At 42.1% G+C, this 20002-nt stretch overlaps 1 protein-coding gene across 1 annotated transcript in view; it reads left to right on the plus strand.

The window, feature by feature from the left end:
- LOC115098645 (atrial natriuretic peptide receptor 1-like) overlaps positions 1 to 7512 on the plus strand; it is a 264895-nt gene extending 257383 nt beyond the window's left edge. Inside the window, exons 21-22 of the mRNA XM_029615400.1 lie at positions 772 to 863; positions 6317 to 7512. Coding sequence (XP_029471260.1) covers positions 772 to 863; positions 6317 to 6478 — 254 coding nt within the window. The 3' untranslated portion in view covers positions 6479 to 7512. The remainder of the gene's footprint in view (positions 1 to 771; positions 864 to 6316) is intronic.
- Positions 7513 to 20002: the final 12490 nt, after the last annotated feature.

A 20002-nucleotide genomic window follows, 5' to 3' on the forward strand; every position in this document is an offset into this window, starting at 1 on the left:
CAGAAGCATTTAGCAAGATAATTCAGATGTTATCTGGTTAAGTTAATATTTGGGTATTTATCCAGTCAAATTCTAGCCGGATAACTTTTTCTCCAGCTAAAGTTTGGCCAGATAAGTCAGGGGCATTCCGGGGGTATAACTGGGAGGAGCTGAGTTAGCTGGTATTCACAGTTAGCTGGAAACTTAGCCTGCTAACTCTGGTCAGCCCATAAACATATCCTCAAGCTAACCAGATAAACTGAGTACCACACCACTGAATATATATAGGCTAAATTAGCCATCTAAGTTTATCCAGCAAACTAGCCAAACTGCACAGCAGCTGAATATGGACTCCCCTATATTTAGAAGCAGGTATTCAGATTTAATTTTTATTTATAATTTACATTTTATACCACCTATACAAAATCTCAAAGCAGTATATAAGCATAAAACAGAAACAAGTATAAAGATTAAAAATGGATACAGATCCCTAGCAAGGCATGCAAGTGTTATATGCCAGCTTTCAGCATGAAACCAAAGAAGAATATCAGATATAATAAGAGAAGGGAAAGTGCCTGATGACAACCTTGTATGTCACCGAAGATGGTGTACACAGACCAAACTTCACACTCACGGCACTTCTGGAAACGTAGGACAGCAACTGCAAACACTGTGCTACATGTGAGAAGTGATAGTAATGCAGTGGCATGGTACTTTAATCAATTTTTAGACATGATTGAATTTTGTAAGTTGAGAAAACTGTCACAGTTGTATGGGTTTTTGTTCTTTCAGCTCTCAAAATACAGTGCAGCTCAAATACCTATGAACTATTGGAACAGATTGGAGACTACACATTGGTTTGCCGTGGGACTTTACAAGTCAAGGTTTGTTTGCAGCATTGCGTTGTTTACATCAAAGAGAGTGAGACAGGTTATTAGAAGTAATAGAGAAAGTAACTTCAGAATGCACTGTATGCATATTAAAAATGTAAAAAAATGCTGCTTCCAAAATAAAAATATATGAAAAGTGGATTGCTCACATGTTGCAAGGTGTTTGTGAAAAATTATCTCTGTTCAACTACATTCTTTATGTTATAGGAGCAAATTCAAAGTCTCTTACCAGATTTTGCATTGATTTTTAGAAGACCTCTTCACAATTTGGTTTCCCCGTTTTTCATGGATAGTGAATTGGGTTGAGGATCTGTCATCTGTGTCATCTTGTATACGATGATGTGGTGTATTTGGATTTTCAGAAGGCGTTTGACAAAGTCCCTCATGAGAGGCTTCTAACAAAACTAAAAAGTCATGGGATAGGTGGCGATGTCCTTTCGTGGATTACAAACTGGTTAAAAGACAGGAAACAGAGAGTAGGCTTAAATGGTCAATTTTGACAGTGGAAAAAAGTGAACAGTGGAGTGCCTCTGGGATCTGTACTTGGCCTGGTGCTTTTTAATATATTTATAAATGATCTGGAAAAGGGGTATGATGAGTGAGGTGATCAAATTTGCAGATGACACAAAATTATGCAGCGTAGTTAAATCTCAAGTGGATTGTGATTAATTGCAGGAGGATCTTGTGAGGATGCAAGATTGGGCTTCCAAATAGCAGTTGAAATTTAATGTGGACAAGTGCAACGTGATGCATATAGGGAAAAATAACCCTTGCTGTAGTTACACAATCAGGCCGATACAGTAGAGCGCATTCAGCTGAGCGCACTCTTTAACCCAGGTTGGATGCGCGTCCACAACCCCTTTACAATAAGGAGTTTAGCACGTCCATAACGTGCGTCCAAACCCCCCTGAAACCAATAGTGCTCAACAAATATCGCTCCATGGTGAGACCGCACCTGGAATACTGTGTACAATTCTGGTCGCCGCATCTCAAAAAAGATATAGTTGCGATAGAGAAGGTACAAAGAAGGGCAACCAAAATGATAAAGGGGATGGAACAGCTCCCCTATAAGGAAAGGCTGAAGAGGTTAGGGCTGTTCAGCTTGGAGAAGAGACAGCTGAGGGGGGATATGATAGAGGTCTTTAAGATCATGAGAGGTCTTGAACGAGTAGTTGTGAATCGGTTATTTACACTTTTGAATAATAGAAGGACTAGGGGGCATTCCATGAAGTTAGCAAGTAGCACATTTAAGACTAATTGGAGAAAATTCTTTTTCACTCAACGTACAATAAAGCTCTGGAATTTGTTGCCAGAGGATGTGGTTAGTGCAGTTAGTGTAGCTGGGTTCAAAAAAGGTTTGGATAAGTTCTTGAAGGAGAAGTCCATTAATGGCTATTAATCAAATTTACTTAGGGAATAGCCACTGCTATTAATTGCATCAGTAGCATGGGATCTTCTTAGTGTTTGGGTAATTGCCAGGTTCTTGTGGCCTGGTTTGGCCTCTGTTGGAAACAGGATGCTGGGCTTGATGGATCCTTGGTATGACCCTGTATGGCATGTTCTTATGTTCATATGTATCCATTATTCATTAACAATCTGGAAAATAGGGTAATGAATGAAGGGATCAGATATGGAGATGATGGAAAAATATTCAAAGTGGTTACAACACAAGCAGACTATGTGGAACTCCAGAAGGATTTTGCATGACATGGGAAGTGAACATACCCAATGCTGGCTTTTTCATTAGGAGTAACCCAGGAAAACAATCTTGCTATCATTGTGGGCTATACATTGAACCCCTCAGCTCTCTGTGTGGTGGAATCAAAAAAGCAAATAAGATGTTAAGGTTTATTCATAAAGGAATGGAGAATAAAACTTTGAACATCATAAGGCCTTTGTATATAGAAGGCAAACAAAACTGATCAGTACTTTATCAGTTAGGCTCTTTCCAATGCTTTCTTACCTTAAGAACATAAGAACATAAGAAAATGCCATACTGGGTCAGACCAAGGGTCCATCAAGCCCAGCATCCTGTTTCCAACAGTGGCCAATCCAGGCCATAAGAACCTGGCAAGTACCCAAAAACTAAGTCTATTCCATGTAACCATTGCTAATGGCAGTGGCTATTCTCTAAGGGGCGGATTTTCAGAGCCCTGCTCGCCTAAATCCACCCAAAACCGGGCGGATTTAGGCGAGCAGGGCCCTGCATGCCGGTGAGCCTATTTTACATAGGCCTACCGGCGCGCACAGAGCCCCGGGACTCGCGTAAGTCCCAGGGTTCTCCGAGGGGGGCGTGTCGGGGGCGTGTCGGGGGTCGGGCCCGGTCGTCGCAGCATTTCGGGGGCGTGTCGGCAGCGTTTTGGGGACGGGTACGGGGGCGTGGCTACGGCCCGGGGCGGTCCGGGGGCGTGGCCGCGCCCTCCTTACCCGCCCCCAGGTCGCGGCCCGGCGCGCAGGAGGCCCGCTGGCACGCGGGGATTTACTTCTCCCTCCGGGAGGTGTAAATCCCCGGAGAAAGGTAAGGGGGGGGTGTAGACAGGGCCGGGTGGGTGGGTTAGATAGAGGAAGGGAGGGGAAGATGAGGGGAGGGCGTTAGAGGATTCCCTCCAAGGCCGCTCCGATTTTGGAGTGGCCTTGGAGGGAATGGGGGTAGGCAGCACGGCTCGGCGCGCGCCGGCTATACAGAATTCATAGCCTTGCGCGCGCCGATCCAGGATTTTAGTGGATACGCGCGGCTCCGCGCGTATCTACTAAAATCCAGCGTACTTTTGCTTGCGCCTGATGCGCCAGCAAAAGTACGTCTATTCGCGTTTTTTGAAAATCTACCCCTAAGTGAACTTAATAGCAGGTAATGGACTTCTCCTCCAAGAACTTATCCAATCCTTTTTTAAACACAGCTATACTAACTGCACTAACCACATTCTCTGGCAACAAATTCCAGAGTTTAATTGTGCGTTGAGTAAAAAAGAACTTTCTCCGATTAGTTTTAAATGTGCCCCATGCTAACTTCATGGAGTGCCCCCTAGTCTTTCTACTATCCGAAAGAGTAAATAACCGATTCACATCTACCCGTTCTAGACCTCTCATGATTTTAAACACCTCTATCATATCCCCCCTCAGTCGTCTCTTCTCCAAGCTGAAAAGTCCTAACCTCTTTAGTCTTTCCTCATAGGGGAATTGTTCCATTCCCCTTATCATTTGGTAGCCCTTCTCTGTACCTTCTCTTCAGATGCTTGTCCAGTGTACCAGGGATAATGCCAGAATTGTCAGCATTGGTTCAGCATTAGCAAGATTTGGTCAATTATGGAAACAGCCTGTGGCCCAGTGTTTTGTGCCATACTTAGAGGGCAATATACTAAGCTGTGTAGAGTTTTGCAAAGCCAGATTACTGTTAAAATGGCAATTTTGTGTGTAAATTGCACTTGCACACACAATTTTCCTGAACTATGCAAATTTTGGGGGCTTCACAAGCAGAAAAGTTAGGTGTGAAGCTTTATTTAAATGTGTAGTTAATGAGTTGCTGTGATACAAAATCATGGGGGCTAAAATGGCTTTGCAAATAAGATAACTAATTAACTATACCTCAGTGAGTATCTTTTTTTGTGAAATTGCTCATAAAAAAAACACTATGGGTCTGATTTTAAAAAAACATTTACATGCTTAAAATTGGGTGTTACACATGTAAATGCACTTTATTCTTGTAAGTGGGCTTTTGAAAATTGCTACAATATATGCCATTGAACTGCTCGTAGGATATTCAAGTGCAAGTGCATTTTACGTGCATAAGTGACTTTTAAAAATTGCCATGATAGTGTTACATTTACACATGTAACTCCTTTTAAGATTACGTCCTATGTGCATAACGTTTCTGTTGGTCTTATTTGTATACAAGTCTTGGTAGAAAAGGTACCTGTGGAAAATTGTGATTTCTGCACAAAAAAACTGCATGGCTTAGTAGTACATCAGCCACTGAATCCTGTCCCTGCCTTGGCTCCTACTGAGCTAATGTAACATTTTGTACCAGGTAATAACTGTCCAGAAATGCACACTACAGCAATCATTGCACTGGAAAGAAAATGCAACAAAAAATGTTTACGTTCTTTTCTGTTAATTGATAGCATCTACTGTAATTGCCTATCAGTAATGCTTTTCTGAGTAAATAGTTCCCTCTTCAATTATGCTCCAGTGGACTCAGTACATATACTAATTGATTATTTATCAGGTGATAATAGCTCCTGAGTGTCCAATACAATGACTTCTGCATGAAGCCATCCAAAAAAGTTTTTAAAATTCAATTATTAAATAAAAGTAATATTCTCAGTAGCCACCATATCGTTCTGAGCTGCCAGTTTACTACAGGAACACCAATGCATCCTCTCCAGCCTTTCCAGCTGGCTCATTGCCCTTCTGGAGATTTTTGCAATGGTGTATCTTTGTTAGTACTTTTGTGCTACTACAATGCACAGCTTTTGTTCCAAGTTATTCAGGTTTTCTAGATATTCAGAATGAGTACTTACGACATAAATTGATTTATAGTAGGCCACCATCAAGCTGATGTGAATTGCCTCACCTAAAATCCTGACTGGTGGCTGGTACTTGAAAAATGATATAAATTTGTTAAACTCTTTTTTTTTTTTTAAATTTACTTTCGGGCCGATACAGAAAAACTCGCGGGAGAGCCGGCGAGCGCCCAGGCCACTCTCCTGGGTGCGCGATTCAGAAAGCAAAAATATTCAAATGAGGGCCCATGGTAAAAGGAGGCGCTAGGGACACCAGCGCGTCCCTAGCACCTCCTTTTTGACAGAAGCAGTGGCTGTCAGCAGGTTTGACAGCCGATGCTCAATTTTAATGGCGTCGGTTCTCGAACCCGCTGACAGCCACGGGTTCGGAAAATGGACGCAGGCAAAATTGAGCGTCCGTCTTCCAACCCGCAGGCCGCGGGCAGATTTTAATTTTTTATTTTAAATTGTTTTTATTTTTGGGACCTCCAACTTAATATCGCTATGATATTAAGTCAGAGGGTGTACAGAAAAGCAGTTTTTTCTGCTTTCTGTACACTTTCCCTGTGCCGGCCGAAAGGCAGGCGTTAATTTCTGAAAGTAAAGTGTGCGGCTTGGCTGCACATTTTACTTTCTGTATCGCGCGGGAATAACTAATAGGGCCATCAACATGCATTTGCATGTTGCGGGCGCTATTAGTTTCAGGGCGGTTGGACACGTGTTTTCCACACACTATTTATTACCCCTTACTGTATAAGGGGTAAAAATAGCGCGTTGAAAACGCGCGTCCAATTGGGGACTAACAGTGCACTTGACCCCAGCGCACTTTACTGCATCGGCCCATTTGAATGTAGTGATCTCAGGCATTCATTTGCATGACAATAGATATTCTAGAAAATGAAATCATATTGAAATGCATAGTAAGTAACTATATTCTCTTTTTTTCAGGGGAAAGGGGACATGGTGACATACTGGCTAGAAGGAAAGCATGCAATGTCAGTGTTCAAAGAAAGTCCAAACACCCTGGCAACCATTCAATACCCTAAGAGGGACGCGTTCAGTCTCATACCGGGCATCTTAACCAAGGAACCTCTGACAAACCCAGCTTAAAAAAGGAGTTGGATCATTTCAGCCTTTACTTAGTTCACTCTTTTCTTGTAGAGTTTAGAGATTGAGTTTTTGTGACCCGACGCATAATATAATTCAAATCCAGGAGAGGCTTGAATTATTCTAAAAGTTTCCATTGTTTAATAGCATCCCTGGAAGCAAACAAGTAACTGGATGTCCTGCTCTTTGGATTGTTCTGATTCTATAGAAGATTATTAATCACTGGCTTTCTGTCTCCTGTAACAGATGAAACAGACTGTCAGTGACAGATGCTTGCTTGTATGAATGCCTCTCATAGTGAGAGCAATTCTTCTTTGTCACCAGCTATTCAAGGATAGAAATCTACTGCTTGCAGCTGATCTGCCCTCTGATTTTGCTTGGAAAGAATTTTCCCATTTCCTACAGATCCATTATAAGACTTGCATCTAGTGGTGATAGGTTTGACTACAAAAAAAAGACATTGTTCCAGGAAGTTCAGCTTTCAAGATATAGCATAAGAACATTAAAGATCCTAGGACATGAAATCCTGGGATAAAAGAATGAGTAGACCTGGTTACTGAGAAAAAGACTCATCCATGGTGCAGCGTACAAAACCTACATGAACTAACATAGGATGTAGGAAAATGGCACAGAGGTTTGGAGTTCTTTGAAATACAAACTGGTGTATGAATGAAAGTTGAAATGAAATATCAATTAAACAACAAAATCAATTCAGGATGCTAATTGATATAAACTAGGAAAAGAAGCTAGCAGGAAGACTGCTTTGCTTGGGTATTTCTTTTGTCAAACAGTGGGGGTAAATTCATGCGTTTCTAAACATAATTGCCTACAGTTCTGTATAGACTGTTGTGTCATTGGAGCTGGGTTACTAAATTGCATGCTAAAAAAGTATTAGCATGCAATCAGCAAGTTAATGATAAGTAGAATGTACAGGTAATAAAAAGCCCACACTAAGGAGAAAGCAGGCCTTGTCTGTATGTTCTGCTTGTGGAAATCCCCCAAGCTAACCAGTCTAAAGTGCAAGGTTTAGTTTAGTTTCTTTACTTGATGAATCGCTAATTCTTACTAAGGCAGATCATAGCGATGTACAGTAAAACATTATAGTGTGCATAAAATAAAATTAAAAAAAATAAATCAAAAATTGTACATAATAGAAACAAACTATACAATAAGACTAAAATATTGCAAAAAATATTATTGATAACTATAGAAAATTACTGGTTGAAAACATTGCATAATAAAACATATTCAGGAAGCAACTAAAAAATAGTAAAAAAAAAAAAAAAAGGTCAAATAATCAATGAAAACAAATATGAAAATAACTGAAGGATGGAACAGTTTGGTAAAAAGAAAAATTTAAAGAGATTTCCTAAATTTCATATAATCACTCTAAACACAAGCTGAAAGGTAAAGAATTCTAAATATTGGGAGCAAGAAAGGCAAAACAGCTGTCTATGGAAGTTTCCAGCCTAATTTCTTTGTGAGAAGGAATTGTCAGTAGTTCTTGTTGATTGGAACGTAAAGTGTGATTAGGACACTAAGGAGTAATAAAATTAGAGAGCTAGGGAAGAGAGCCACTTCTGAAAGCTTTGAATGTTTGACAGGTCAGTTTAAATGTGATGTGTGCAGAGATGGGTTGCCAGTGAAGTTTAACGAGAAGCGAAGTAGCATGATCAAATAATTTTTTTTCCAAAAATGAGTTTGGCTGTTGTAGGTCTGCACTATTTGAAGTCTTCGATTAGTTGCAACTGGCAAGCCATGAAAAAGAGCATTGCAGTAGTCAGGTCTACTGAGAATGAGTGCGTGTACTAACGTTTTGAGGTCTTGGTGGTCTAAAACAGGATGCAATTTCCAAATGACGCTAAGAAGGAAATGAGAGGTTTGCATAAGATGAGAAATGTGAGCTGCAAATTTCAAATCTTTGTCAAGCTTAATACCTAGAGTAGTGACTACTTCGTTGATTGGGACTGGAACATTGTTTACACCTGGAAAAGAAGAAGAAGAAGATTAGTTAGTGAGTCATAGAACTTCAGATTTATTAGGGTTCACTTTAAGCTTAGAGGTCTCTAGCCATTTAGCAACCTTAGAAAGATATTGAAACCTTCCAAAGGATTTGATGCTTTAAGATCTCTAGAAGCAATAACCTGAATGGCGTCAGCATAAATATATAATGAGAAACCTAAACTCTGAATTAAGGTTGCCAAAAGTGCCAACTAAAGATTGAAAAGTGTGGGTGATAAAATTGAGCCCTGAGGGACTCCACAATTGAGGGATCTTGTACTGGAAGTAGTGTTGTTCCAGATTACTTCATATGTTCTATCTTCTAGAAATGATTTGAACCAGTTAAGAGCTTGTTTTCTAATACCTATGTCAAAGACTGGAAAGAAGAAGTTGGTGGTCTACAGTGTTGAAGGCAGCACGCATGTGAGTGCTGCCTTTCCTTTGTCAAGATTGAGAGGAATGTCAGATAGTAAAGAAGTTAGAGCAGCTTTGGAGCTAACCTTTATGATATCCAGATGGCTTAGGGTGTAACACAAGGCGTTTTCGCTAAGAAAATTATTTAACTGTAAATGCACAACTTTTTCAATGCTTTTGGTTCATGAAGGAAGATTGGAAATGGATCTGTAATTGGACTGAGAATCATTGGACAGGTTAGCATAAGGGAACCTCTCCCCGACACATTAAAGATTAAGGACTATAGCTCTTCCAAGTAATCAGAGCCTCTGGGGCTCGCCCAAAAGAATTATAGCCTCTGGGACTCCCTGGTCTCCAGAGTCCACTCCCACCCTTTGAAAGAATTTTGGCCTCCAGGTGCAGGCTTCCATGGCTTCTTTCCTCCCCCAATCTAAAGTTCCCTTACGGCTCCCTTATAATCCCAAGCCACTGGGCCACTTCTAAAATCTATGCTGGCAGGAAGAAAGCAATGACCTCCTGCCAGCCTCGCTGCCTCACTCAAAGTGGCATGGTCTAATGGTTTGATATATTATGAGGAGTCACTAGGTGGTACCATTATGCATGTAGCAGTAATGGAGGAAGGAAGTCAATGGCTTTCCTCCTGCCAGTTAAGATTTCAGAGGCAAAGCAATGAGTTTGGGTTTACCAGGAAGGTCTGAAGGATCTTTAATTTAGGAGTTTAGCCTTTGAAGTATAACCCCATCCCCAGGTGCAGGTTGCACTCCAATGGGGCCATAAAGGAATTTATAAGTTCTTTGGGGCAGGGACCCTGGCTAGCTCTCTAACCTCCCGTTCTTCCCAAGGTGTAAGTTCTTTCAACTGGGGGAAGAAAGGAGTCCTCTCAGGTCACAGTGTGGGGTGACTAACCCTCCTCTTCTGACTTCCTGGGTTGAGAGAATAATTAATACTCCTTGTACATGCTGGAAGTGCCAAAAAAGTCAATGGACTTTTGGTTAGTGGACTTTTGGTTTTGGACTTTTGGTTAGTGTCCAAACAAATCTTTACAATTGAAAAGGTATGAAAATGGCACAACACTAATCCACAGCACCACAGAATCTTCTCTTTTACAATATCCTCCTCAATCTGTGCAGGAAAATCAGCTGTCAGAGCCAGGGGAACTTCTACCCTCCAGATTGGGAAAAATAGAGCCCACAGGTGGGCAGGGTATCCTTTAGATGGGCAGAAATGCCCCTTCCAACCGGCAAGAATACAATATTACTGTCTCTGCACAGAGACATGAACTGGCATATAGACATTTCAAAGTGTGTTTTTTGTTTGTTTTAACAACCTGCTTTTCAGTTGTTTGGGATAATTCGGAAATCATTAGTTTTGGTGATTTTTTACATATAGGCATATGGACTATATTTGCTTTTAATGGAACCTCTCTGTTGGGATGCCCTAACTCTCCTGTTTCATTAGTATCCTTCAAGGATACATTTCTCCGAACCATGCACTGCTGAGTAACTGTCGGCTTTCCCCCTTGTTCTAGCAGCTTTTAAAACTAGAACAAGGGGGAAAGCCGACAGTCACTCAGCAGTGCATGGTTCGGAGAAATGTATCCTTGAAGGATACTAATGAAACAGGAGAGTTAGGGCATCCCAACAGAGAGGTTCCATTAAAAGCAAATATAGTCCATATGCCTATATGTAAAAAATCACCAAAACTAATGATTTCCGAATTATCCCAAACAACTGAAAAGCAGGTTGTTAAAACAAACAAAAAACACACTTTGAAATGTCTGTATGCCAATGCCAGAAGTCTAAGAAGTAAGATGGGAGAGTTAGAGTGTATAGCAGCAAATGATGAGATTGACATAATTGGCATCACAGAAACTTGGTGGAAGGAGGATAACCAATGGGACAGTGCTATATCAGGGTACAAATTATATCGCAATGATAGGGAGGATCAACTTGGCGGGGGTGTGGCACTTTATGTCCGGGAGGGTATAGAGTCCAACAGGCTAAAGATCATACAAGAGAGCAAATGCTCAGTAGAATCTATATGGGTAGAAATCCCATGTGTGTTGGGTAAGAGTATAGTGATAGGAGTATACTACCGTCCACCTGGACAAAATGGTCAGACAGATGATGAAATGCTAAGAGAAATCAGGGAAGCAAACCAATTTGGCAGTGCAATAATAATGGGAGATTTCAATTACCCCAATATTGACTGGGTAAATGTAACATCAGGACTTGCTAGAGATATAAAGTTCCTGGATGTAATAAATGATTGTTTCATGGAGCAATTGGTTCAGGAACCAACAAGAGAGGGAGCTATTTTAGATTTAATTCTTAGTGGAACACAGGATTTGGTGAGAGAGGTAACGGTGGTGGGGCCACTTGGCAACAGTGATCATAACATGATCAAATTTAAACTAATAACTGGTAGGGGGACAATAAGTAAATCTGCAGCTCTAAAACTAAACTTTCAAAAGGGAAACTTTGATAAAATGAGGAAAATAGTCAGAAAAAAACTGAAAGGTGCAGCTGCAAAGGTTAAAAGTGTTCAACAGGCTTGGACATTGTTTAAAAATACAATCCTAGAGGCGCAGTCCATATGTATTCCACGCATTAAGAAAGGTGGAAGGAAGGCAAAATGATTACCGTCATGGTTAAAAGGTGAGGTGAAAGAGGCTATTTTAGCCAAAAAATCATCCTTCAAAAATTGGAAGAAAGATCCATCTGAAGAAAATAGGATAAAACATAAGCATTGTCAAGTTAAGTGTAAAACATTGATAAAACAAGCGAAGAGAGAATTTGAAATGAAGTTGGCCATAGAGGCAAAAACTCATAATAAAAACTTTTTTAAATATATCCAAAGCAAGAAACCTGTGAGGGAGTCGGTTGGACCATTAGATGACCGAGGGGTTAAAGGGGCTCTTAGGGAAGATAAGGCCATTGCAGAAAGACTAAATGAATTCTTTGCTTCCGTGTTTACTAGTGAGGATGTTGGGGAGATACCAGTTCCGGAGTTGGTTTTCAGGGGTGATGAGTCAGACGAACTGAACGAAATCACTGTCAACCTGGAAGATGTAGTAGGCCAGATTGACAAACTAAAGAGTAGCAAGGCACCCGGACCGGATGGTATGCATCCCAGGGTACTAAAGGAACTCAAAAATGAAATTTCTGACCTATTAGTTAAAATTTGTAACCTATCATTAAAATCATCCATTGTACCTGAAGACTGGAGGGTGGCCAATGTAACCCCAATATTTAAAAAAGGCTCCAGGGGTGATCCGGGTAACTATAGACCAGTGAGCCTAACTTCAGTGCCGGGAAAAATAGTGGAAACTATCCTCAAGATCAAAATTGTAGAGCATATAGAAAGACATGATTTAATGGGACACAGTCAACATGGATTTACCCAAGGGAAGTCTTGCCTAACAAACCTGCTTCATTTTTTTGAAGGGGTTAATAAACATGTGGATAAAGGTGAACCGGTAGATGTAGTGTATTTGGATTTTCAGAAGGCGTTTGACAAAGTCCCTCATGAGAGGCTTCTACGAAAACTAAAAAGTCATGGGATAGGAGGCGATGTCCTTTCGTGGATTACAAACTGGTTAAAAGACAGGAAACAGAGAGTAGGACTAAATGGTCAATTTTCTCAGTGGAAAAGGGTAAACAGTGGAGTGCCTCAGGGATCTGTACTTGGACCGGTGCTTTTCAATATATATATCAATGATCTGGAAAGGAATACAAATTTGCGGATGATACAAAATTATTCAGAGTAGTTAAATCACAAGCAGACTGTGATACATTACAGGAGGACCTTGCAAGACTGGAAGATTGGGCATCCAAATGGCAGATGAAATTTAATGTGGACAATTGCAAGGTGTTGCATATAGGGAAAAATAACCCTAGCTGTAGTTACACGATGTTAGGTTCCATATTAGGAGCTACCACCCAAGAAAGAGATCTAGGCGTCATAGTAGATAATACATTGAAATCGTCAGCTCAGTGTGCTGCAGCAGTCAAAAAAGCAAATAAAATGTTAGGAATTATTAGGAAGGGAATGGTTAATAAAACGGAAAATGTCATAATGCCTCTATATCGCTCCATGGTGAGACCACACCTTGAATACTGTGTACAATTCTGGTCGCCGTATCTCAAAAAAGATATAGTTGCAATGGAGAAGGTACAGAGAAGGGCAACCAAAATGATATGAGGAAAGGCTGAAGAGGTTAGGGCTGTTCAGCTTGGAGAAGAGACGGCTGAGGGGGGATATCATAGAGGTCTTTAAGATCATGAGAGGTCTTGAACGAGTAGATGTGACTCGGTTATTTACACTTTTGAATAATAGAAGGACTAGGGGGCATTCCATGAAGTTAGCAAGTAGCACATTTAAGACTAATCGGAGAAAATTCTTTTTCACTCAACGCACAATAAATCTCTGGAATTTGTTGCCAGAGGATGTGGTTAGTGCAGTTAGTGTAGCTGGGTTCAAAAAAGGTTTGGATAAGTTCTTGGAAGAGAAGTCCATTAACTGCTATTAATCAAGTTTACTTAGGGAATAGTCACTGCTATTAATTGCATCAGTAGCATGGGAACTTCTAGGTGTTTGGGTAATTGCCAGGTTCTTGTGGCCTGGTTTGGCCTCTGTTGGAAACAGGATGCTGGGCTTGATGGACCCTTGGTCTGACCCAGCATGGCAATTTCTTATGTTCTTATGTTCTTATGTTCTCTTTCTTCCAGAGGTTAGAAGCACCAGGTGGGTGTCTTCACAGATGTTAGGCTTGGCCTTTTACTCACAGCCAGTTGGTCTCAATGTTTCTCTGTTTCTGATGCTGTCCTTGTTCTTTCTGTTGCGATCCCTGTTCCCTGATGGGGAAAAAAACGGGCAGTCAGAACTTCCTCCTGGATCTTGAAATTAATCTTTCCAGAAACTGAAGATAACACTGGAGTATACCCTTACAGCAGGTCATTGACACCCCTGTCCTCCTGAAGAGTATGAAGGGCAGGTTTTCCCTAACCTGCCAGGCCCAGACCTGTTCAGACCCTGGACCCAGGATCTGAACAGGCTTCAGTAAGGCTCCTACCACTTAAAAGGATAAATTCCAAAAAATGTACCCAGGGGGCAAAAATCAAGACTAGCCGTGAGTGGACTGGATAGGAAAATCCCCTCCCAGCCCTGGTTAGGACCACCAAACAGGACTTGCTTGGCTCTTCTCACTGGGCCTGTAAAATAACAAAAGATAACATCTTATCTACCTCTTAATTCTTAGTCAACCTAAAAGGACTGCCTCCCAAGCTGTGGCAAGGGAGTTAGAAACATAGAAATGATGGCAGAAGAAGCCCAACGGCCCATCCAGTCTGCCCAGCAAGCTTTCACGCTCTTTTTTTTCTTCTCATACTTATCTGTTATTCTTGGCCCTTAGTAACCTTTTTGGTTCTGTTTCCCTTCCCCCCATCTTTAATGTAGAGAGCAGTGTTGGAACTGCATCTAAGTGAAATATCTAGCTTAATTAGTTAGGGATAGTAACCACCGCAATCAGCAAGCTACACCCATGCTTGTTTACCCCGACTATGTAATTCAGTCCTTGTTGGTTGTTGTCTGTATATAGATCCATTTTCTTCATTCCCCCCTGCCATTGAAGCAGAGAGTTATGCTGGATATGCATTGAAAGTGAAGTATCAGACTTACTCCCCTGCCATTGAAGCAGAGAGTTATGCTGGATATGCATTGAAAGTGAAGTATCAGTCTTTCTCCCCTGCTGTTGAAGCAGAGAGCTATGCTGGATATGCATTGAAAGTGAAGTATCAGGCTTATTTGATTTGGAGTAGTATCCGCTGTAACAAGCAATGGAAATCTATATAGCATCACCAGGGGGATGGCCATTCCAGATCCTGCAGAAGGGAGGGGCTGTATATGAATGGATCTTCCCCCTAAAATCATCCTGCACAAACATAACTGTCAGTTAACACCCAGGACTTACTGGTAGCGTGACCTTAGGGTCTGCTACAGATTGAACACAGTTCATTGGGGGGGGGGGGGGGTGTGCCATAGATGATCTTTACCAGAAGTCCTTTGATTGGGGAAGAGGCCTTGAGGACATGACCTTCCTCCACCTTTGTGCTAGTGACATTTAACACATACCACTGAATTGATGCTAAATTTAATGACCTCTAATGTCCTTGGTAAAATTAGCAATCCTTAATGAATAAGATAAGTACTAAAGAATGCAATATCATCCTATTTGCATGTATGTGGGTAGTAATTTTTAGAGTGGCATGCCTGATTTAGCACAGGTTAGGGATTAGGACACTTTTTAGCATGTATGCTAAGTGATAGTGGCCCACAATACTGTGTAAAACTTACTATCTCAACAGAGATTGGGTCAAGACAGGTTATGATGCTTCTTTGAAGATTTGCAGTGTCTATAAGGATCTGGGCCAAGGTGAACAGGAGCTGCACCTAACATGACACTGTGCTCTCAGTGCCACTTTCCCCTTCTCCCCCCTCCTCTTCTGAAAATTTTAATCTCCCATCCCATTGAGCCATCCAGTCCCTGGGGAAATAAGTTCACCAATTACAAGGCCGAGAAGGAGCAAAGGGACAGAGACAGATGATAAAGGAGGGGAATCAGAGTCAGCACCATTCTCTTTCCTGCAAGCAAGTTTAGTACTCACTTGTCCCTTTGCCTCTGTTCTACTATGAAGAAGGATGGATCATGAACAGGGGACATATCAAGGAACCCAAAAGACCAGCAGAAGGGGAAAATACAGCTTTTCCTTACAAGACTTCAAAAAGAAAGGAGTGAGCAGTGAGGGCAAGCAAGGAACTACTCTTTATTAAGTCAATACAATATCATTTGATCTTGTAAGGCTGTGTTATAAATTTTAATATTTTAGCTTAATGCTATAAATTGCAACTTAAGATCATTGGTTTTGAGAGGAGAATTTGATAAGTTAGTAATTCAAAGAAAATTGTGGGCACATCCTCATTTGATTATCAAGTTAGTAAAACATATTGAAGTTCATATTCAAAAGCATTTAGACAGATAACTCAGAAATCATCCGATTAAAAGTACATTTTGGCACTTAGCTGGCTAATATGTTAACCAAGTAGAATTTACCCAGCTAAGTTAGGGGCATTCTTGGGACATAACTGGGAGAAGTTGAGTTAGCCAGCTAAATATCTGGCTAACAACAATATTCAAAGTTAGCTATCTAAGGGGGTCATTTTCTAACGTTTATCGTGTGCGATAAGCCGTTATGGCACGCGAAACGTCCCTTTTTGTGTGTGATAGCATGCGGGGGCGGAGTTGGGGTGATGAGGGGAGGAGTTGGGGCGGCGAGGAGGCGGACTCGGTGGTGTCTTCGCTGGCAGCGATAAGGTAAGCAATGTTATCGTCGCCAGTAGCGCGCCCAATAGCACCATCTTTCACGGTGGCTCTATTGAGTGTGAAAGCCGGCAGCGAAAACACTGTAGTGGTGCGAAGGCTGCTGGCTTTCGCAGGCCCGCTCCCCCCCCCCCCCCCCCCCCCCGTTTTCGCTGGATTCACCATTCTGCAATAGAATGGTGAATCCAGGCCTTAATTAGCCAGCTAAGTCTGGTTGGGCCAAAAAGCTGTCATAAAGTTAGCCGGATAAAGTTAACTAGCTATATTCAATAGTTCAGTTCCACTACTGAATATACGTCCAAAGTTAGCCAGATACGTTTATCAGGCTAACTTTGTTATCAGACAGTGACTGAACATGGACCTTGTGGCAAGCAAAAGTTGCAGGAAATTCAGTCAGTGGTAGGAGGGGATGATGCATCTTGGCTGATTTACTTTAGTATTATGACACATAGCAAAGCCCCTCAATGCCCCCTCTCTCCAATCATGGTTTTTGGTCTTTCAATGGCATGTGGCAAGGCAATTGGAATTAGTCATTTAGTAGTTGCTGTTTTCAAAGGACATGCTATCAAGCCAAGAGTCGCATAGTTTATAAACCCGAATAAATACATAAATACATCCATAAAAAATGAATAAGGCAATATATGAAGGAAAAGATATAAACTGTAAGTGAATAAACAAGTAAGCCACAATGGCATTGGTACAGAAATTGTGGTGCCAATTGTAAGTGATCTAACAATGGTGTAAGGAAATGGTTAAAAGCACAATGGACATTATAGTAAAAAAAAAGATGTTGGTTTTACTACTTTTGTAAATAATCTCCCAGTGAAGTTCCACTTTAGATCTGCCTTTACAGAGCCTGAGACATGTTAATGCCAAGAAAGAATGTAATAGCAGCATTCATTGCCTGGGTCTGGTGTTTAAGTATATGGAGGTGACAGGCCTGGATTTGCCAACAGACACACTAGGCCCGTGCCTAGGGCGGCAAATATCTGGAGGGGCAGCGGGCCCACCTAATATTTGCTGCCTCCCAGCTGTGTTGAATCTTATTCACTGGAGAACAGTCTTCTGCTTCCTGCTTTAGCCCCACCCCCAGTGCAGAGAACTGGAGGGGAGGGGGTAAGGCTGCAAGGGACAGAGCAAAGATCACCTTCTCAGTTTCCTATTCCATCCCCTCCCCTTGTGGTCTCTACAGGCAACAGGAAAAGAAGGATGAAGTGCGAGTAGACAACAGGAAGCAAAGAAAAGCTATTCTGCTTCCTAATCCTGTGCCGCCCCCCCCCCCCCCCCTTGTCATTTGGAGACATGAGGGGAAGAGATAATCCTGAAGCAGACAGAGCAGAACAAATAGCCATGTGCTTTATACCTTCTTCTCTATTGGACTTTGTCAGGGGCAAGCAAGGAGCATTAGCATCAACAGTGCCTAGGGGCGTCAAAATCCTAAATCTGTCACTGGGAGGTGTATGGATACATTCTCTCTCTTTAGATGTTATTGAGATCATTTTCAAAGAGTTGTCTGGGGGTTGCCTGTACAAAATTATAATATACTCATATAAGTAGAATGTGTTCTCATACTGCATATGCTACTTTAAAAACCTCGAGGGTATGAACATACTTGCAGTGTAATGCATAAATGTGAAAAGAGAAGTAAGGTGCAATGAGGGGTATTCTGGAACAGGGTTTGGAAGTGTACTCACAAGTTGCTGGAAGGTCTAGGTCAACTGAGGAGATATCGGCAAAGTGGTGGTTCCAAGTACACATGCAAGTATTTTTGGAAGCTGAGATATATGCATGCTTCATAAAATACAAGCCTCCGGGTTTAATTCTAGGTTATTAATGCACACATTGTTATAATTATTACATGCATGAAATTTATGTGCATAGTTATATAAAATAGGTAGAGAAAGTAGGAGTGTTCCTGCATTACAAATATATGCATGTACTGAAACACGCGTGTGCAATTTCAGGGCAAAAATGCAGCTCCTGCCTCACATTTTATAAAATAGCAGCATAAATCTCCATGGGATTATTTACATATGCAAATTGTGTACTGCAGACAGATTTGAAAGTTGCACTCAATATATGAAGAGAAAGTAATGTCGTGGGGTAGGTTTATAAATCTCAAATCATTCTTCCCTAAACTTGACCAAAATTTATATGTTGCCACTACTGACTTAGTCACTGGTAATTTTATAAGAAACTAGGGCATTTCTAAATGTTATGGGAGAGGGTATTCTAATTGGAGCAAGCTATCTTAGGGGAATGTAAGCAAGAGGCATTGATAGATAATAAGCTAATTGACTGGGCTAGCCTTGGAAGTAAAAAGGAATAAAGCCAAACAATAGAACAATGAGCAACTATTGGAGACAGGATTGCAGTGCTCAAGAACAATAGGACCAGGCAGGGAATGAAGGTGTGCTGATGGTTGGTGGAAAATGATAGGGATTGAAAACAAAAAGACAGAATAGCAGCTATTTCTCACCCAATAGTGAAACTAGTCTTTCTAACCCTGAAGGGTGAAGCTGCACGGGAGGTACTCTCGTGAGGATTACTGCAAAGAAACAATTGAAGTTCTAAAACATTTGGAAGAGACTGATCTAATTTAACCTAGCTGTGTATGGGACACTGCTAAATTAACAATTTAACAGTCTGGACCAAACAGTAGGCTTGAAGGAAGAAAACAATCAGCACCTATTTGTGATATAGAAATAACAGATCAGAGGTTCACATTTAAGCTGTCTTAATTTAGTCAGATGAGCAGTCAAAGTACCACAATGATTGATTCATTGGGGTAGATCTTTAAAAAATACGTGATCGCGTACTTTTGTTCACGCACCAGGCGCGAACAAAAGTACGCTGGATTTTATAAGATATGCATGTAGCCGCGCATATCTTATAAAATCCGGGGTCGGCGCGCGCAAGGGGGTGCACATTTGTGCAACCTGCGCGCGCCGAGCCCAGCGGCGCTGCCTGTTCCCTCCGAGGCCGCTCCGATTTCGGAGCGGCCTCGGAGGGAACTTTCCTTCGCCCTCCCCCCACCTTCCCCTCCCTTCCCCTACCTAACCCACCCCCCCGGCCCTATCTAACCCCCCCCTACCTTTGTCAGCAAAGTTACGCCTGAAAGCAGGCATAACTTTGCGCGCGCCGGCCGGCAGCCCCGCTCGTGTTCCGGACCCGGGGGCTGGTCCGGAGGCCTCGACCACGCCCCCGGGCTGGCGCCACGCCCCCGGGCCCGCCCCTGAAACGCCGCAGCACGCTCCCGAAATGCCACGTCGTTTCGGGAATGCCCCGGACACGCCCCCTCCCGCCCCTTTTCGAAAGCCCCGGGACTTACGCGCGTCCCGGGGCTTTACGCGCGCTGGCGGCCTATGCAAAATAGGCGCGCCAGCGCGCAGGGCTTTTAAAATCCCCCCCATTGTGCATAGAGTTGGTGCTACTGGTGGGGCTGGAAAGTCCCTGGTGCCTCCCACTCCCCTTTTTGCCTCCCACTCAGCTAGTTTCTAACTCAGTCTGTCACTCTAGAATCTATAGCAAGGACGCACAATTTATTTATAAGTCTCCTGTGTGGAACCATGCCAAAGGCCTTGCTGAAATCCAAGTACACTACATCTAGCGCTTTCCCTTGATCCAGCACTCTGGTCACCGAATCAAGGAAATTGAGCAGATTCGTCTGACAAAATTTACTTCTGCTAAAACCAAGCTGCCTCAGATCTTGCAATCCGGGCAGACTGGTCTTT

This window comes from Rhinatrema bivittatum, chromosome 1, assembly GCF_901001135.1.
Source record: "Rhinatrema bivittatum chromosome 1, aRhiBiv1.1, whole genome shotgun sequence".
In the NCBI taxonomy this organism is placed as follows: Eukaryota; Metazoa; Chordata; class Amphibia; order Gymnophiona; family Rhinatrematidae; genus Rhinatrema; species Rhinatrema bivittatum.